Raw genomic sequence first — 4,006 nt, 5'->3', positions numbered from 1 at the left:
ACTCCTCATGTGTAAAAATCATACCTTTAAAGGTTTGGCGCTACACACACACACACACACACACACACACACACACAGACAGACACACACAGGACAAGAGACACAGGTTTATGTTTGTATTATATTCTTAGTTTATTAATTGCAGCAACTGTAGTTCTGAGGTCTCCATTGTAACTGTTTAAGAGGTGAAGGTTCAGTCAGAAGTTAGATCTTCTTGCTGGTTCTCTTCAGCACTACAGCGCCAGCTTTGGAGGTCTAGAAAGACACAGACAAAGATTTAATATGGTTAAAACAGGGAATATGCTATTCCTGGACCATGTTATACTGGAATAATATATCATTAAAAAGAGCTCTGGTAATAGTTGAATGCATTTTAGCTTGTGACTCCAAGGTAAAAGCCATTGAATACTGATATATGTAAAATGCATCAAAAACAGTCACTCGTTCATAGTCAAATGCCATTCTTTCTCACTTTTCTAGTCTTGACATCTAAATGCACACCCAAAACATTTTCAATCAATAGCATGGCGGTACACTTCCATTGAATACAAACATTTTGAAAATGAAATCAGAAATATGAGTGGACTTCAATGGACGTGCGATGATAACACATTTGGACAATTGTCTCACACTGCCTGGTTCAAAAGGTTAAATGTGAGACACGTAATGGCTCGTTAGGATGCAATCGTTTGCACTACACTCCGTGTCTGAGACTGTTTTCGGCATTCAGTCGTTAGCGAATGCCGATCAGCGACTGCAGTAATATACAACATTAATGACTCTAATGGTCCCTGTGGGGGGTTGAGTATAATAACTGCTGTCAACGCGCCCTGGTTCCCGGAGCTAAAAGCCATTCAGAGTGAGCGTGTGTTTACCTCCACGAGCTTTCCTCCGACGATCTCGGTGGTGTGCTGGTAGTTGGGGAAGGCCACGTTCAGCTTGCCCCCGTCCATTTGCACGGTGGCCTGAGAAAACACAAAGGTTATAATCAGTTATGGAAGTCATCCTCCCGTCCCTTATAATCACCTAATATGGATTCACGTTTCTGCCCTGCAAAAAGATGGACTTTTAAAGCTACAGTGCGTAACTTTTTCATATGAATGAATGTCGGTTACATTCAAGCCATCGCCGAACGAGTTGACACAAAGTTGACAAAGCCTATCAGTTCTCTGTATTTCTCAGTATGGTGTATGTATGACACTGACTTGGGAGCTCAGAAAAATCCAAGGACGAGCCCATGAAAACATTTTCGTTGTTGGCTCTACTGCTAAGAAGAAAAACCTGGACGTACAGCGGAAAAATTCAAATTTGTGAGGGATCACCAAAGGCTTACCTCATGTCGATGCACCTGACTATGACACAGAAATGACTCAGAATTCTTCATGGGCGACTATAGAAGTAACGCTCTACAGCTTTAAGACTTAATAAGGTCAAAGGACGAGCTGTGGATTGTTTGGCTTGCCTAAAGCCTACCTTGAATTTCTTCCCTCCGATGGTCTCCATGTCGGCCTCTGTGCCCACGGTGAAGGTGTTGGTGACCTTGGCGTTGGCGGGGTAGAGCTGGGTCCAGGTGAAGGTGTTACCGTCCTGGGTGATCTCTGTGACCAGCTTGTAGTCGCGTCCCTTCTCGATGATGTCATCGGGGATACCTTAAAGAAGAGGAGAAGAAGAAGAAGAAGAAGAGGAGTGTGAGGTCAGGATCACATAAGTAAAAAAGCATGGATGTTTTGGCTGAAATGTTTTTTTTTGGGATTCGATCTTTCTCACCGAGCAGCTTGCAGAACTCGACGTATCCCTCCTGGGACTCAGTTTCCCATTTTCCAGCGAAGGCCATTTTTTTTTTGGTTGGTGTTGGTTGGGTGGAGATGCTAAAGGCAAGCTGAGGGAGAAGCAAGGTGCCGAGGCCAAGACTGTTCCCTGTTTATATACTGTGAGCCTATACAGCCACACCTCCCTCATATGCGTGTGATAAAACAAGAGGGCAATTAAAGCTGGAGATGATGATGACTGCAATAGGCAACGAGGGAGAGGGCAATAACCTACAAGCATAAAGCGGGCTGTTTATGGAGATCCTCTAGTAGTGAGTAAAATGCTGACTGCTCATCATGGGCGAGTTGGTATAGCTCACCTCTAGGTCAGTGAACTCAGTAGCTTTACGGTCACACCCTCCACTTTAACTGCGGCACAGTCTAAAATCAAATAAAGGCCTTTGTTTGGAAATACTCTCCCTCTATTTGATGTGCTGTGTTATCTGACATTGTGAATGGGTCTGATCTGTAAAAGGATCATCATATACTTATTCAAGGTCTTCATTCAGAGGATGGCATTAAAAAAAATGTATGTGATGAAACGTGATACGAGTGATTTCAGCAATTTTTAACTTTGTGTAAAAGCACACAAGTCTGTTTATTTAAGTGATGTAATAATAAATGACCCTGACGTCTCAATTCCAAAGAGCATGGACATCATATCATTTCCGACGAATTATGGACCAAACTAGGGAGGATCTTAGGCATTGGTCAGCTCTCCCAGTGTCCCTCGTGGGTTATATCAACTCCAAAAAGATGATTATTTTGCCAACATTGTTATATCTGTTCCGGACAGTTCCCCCCACCTTTGTGTTTAATCAAAAACACCCTTTAAAAATTATGGTGGTCTTGCTCTGCCAAATTTTATGTACAGTTTTATTACTGGACAGCCAACATACATAAAGTTATACTTTGGAATGATACCTTTGTGAATATATATATATATATATAAAAAATAAAAAAAGATTAGGTTAGTTCAAAGCAAACATGTTATGGTTCTCTAAGTGTATAAACTTATATTACAGTAACGCCATGATTATGAATTGAACCAACTTTTTAAAAAATTACTGCTGATCAACATGAGATATTTTAGTTTACCTTAATACATTTAGAGGTTACAAGGCCAACGGTGGGCCCTAAATAAAACAGTTGCCATGTTCACCAGCAAACACAAGCTTTAATATATATATGCCTTTCACCTCAAATCCCTTTTTGTTTGGCTCTTTCGAACAGGGTTGGAGGTTCGATCCCCCGCCTACCCGCCACATATCGAAGTGTCCCTGGGCAAGACACTGAACGCCACATTGCTCCCGATGGTTCAGAGAGCACCTTGCATGGCAGCTACTGCCATCGGTGTATGAGTGTGTATGAATGGGTGAATGTGGTAAGAAATGTAAAGCGCTTTGGGGCTACCATTTTGTAAGGCAACGCAAAATACCAAAGTGATATTCGTTTAATTACCTGATAAACTCACACAGGTCTATCATCCCATCCAAACCAACAGTTACTCTGCTTGATGAATGTTTGAAGATTAATTCCTACCTATCTGGTTATGTGACTTTTCAGCGCCATTAAGGAAATGGAGGGTTGCGCTCTTCTGCACTTGAAAGCGCAGTGGTAGGAGGACTTAGACACGGAGCTTTCAGGGGAAATCTGGCAAAGCTATCAAAAGAAGACATACCGTACATCATTCATTTGTGTGAGACACAGATTATCACAATTTAAGGTCCTTAACCGCCTTTATTTCTGCAAAGCAATATCGGCTTGAACATTCCCTTAGTTCACACCCAACGTGTATCAGATGACAACAGGCCCCTGCTACATTCAGCCACGTGTTTTGGACTTGCCCCAAATTGAACACACTCGGGTCAGACCTTTTTAAAACATTCTCCTGTATATGTGAAAGGAAAGTTTATCTACATTCTGTCACAAATTATTATGCAAATTGGAATTAAAGTGTCATAAACATTTAATTTTTTGTATTTAATTTAAACTGTTTTTTTGACCTGGTTGTGTCTCAGGGCGCTTTGGATCATTGAAATCAATCTCAGACACCTGTGATAATCAGTTTGCTAAGTAAGCCCAATCAAAGGAAATCTACTTAACAAGGACATTCCACATGATTAAGCAGGCCACAGGTTTCAAGCAATATGGGAAAGAAAAAGGATCTCTCTGCTGCCTAAAAGCGTCAAATAGTG

General features: G+C 41.5%; 1 protein-coding gene across 1 annotated transcript; it reads right to left on the bottom strand.

The window, feature by feature from the left end:
* Positions 1-204: 204 nt before the first annotated feature.
* On the bottom strand, positions 205-1,922 carry LOC307255234 (gastrotropin-like; the record flags this gene model as incomplete). Its single annotated transcript, XM_080033886.1, has 4 exons — positions 1,768-1,922; positions 1,474-1,649; positions 876-965; positions 205-255 (listed from the first exon to the last, which is right to left on the bottom strand). The coding sequence occupies exons 1-4, from the start codon at positions 1,832-1,834 to the stop codon at positions 205-207; spliced, it is 384 nt and encodes a 127-aa protein (XP_079890012.1). The 5' UTR covers positions 1,835-1,922.
* Positions 1,923-4,006: the final 2,084 nt, after the last annotated feature.

The sequence above is a fragment of the Ammodytes marinus genome, assembly GCF_949987685.1.
Source record: "Ammodytes marinus genome assembly, chromosome: 9".
Classification (NCBI taxonomy): Eukaryota; Metazoa; Chordata; class Actinopteri; order Uranoscopiformes; family Ammodytidae; genus Ammodytes; species Ammodytes marinus.
This window is presented reverse-complemented; position numbering and strand designations above follow the sequence as displayed.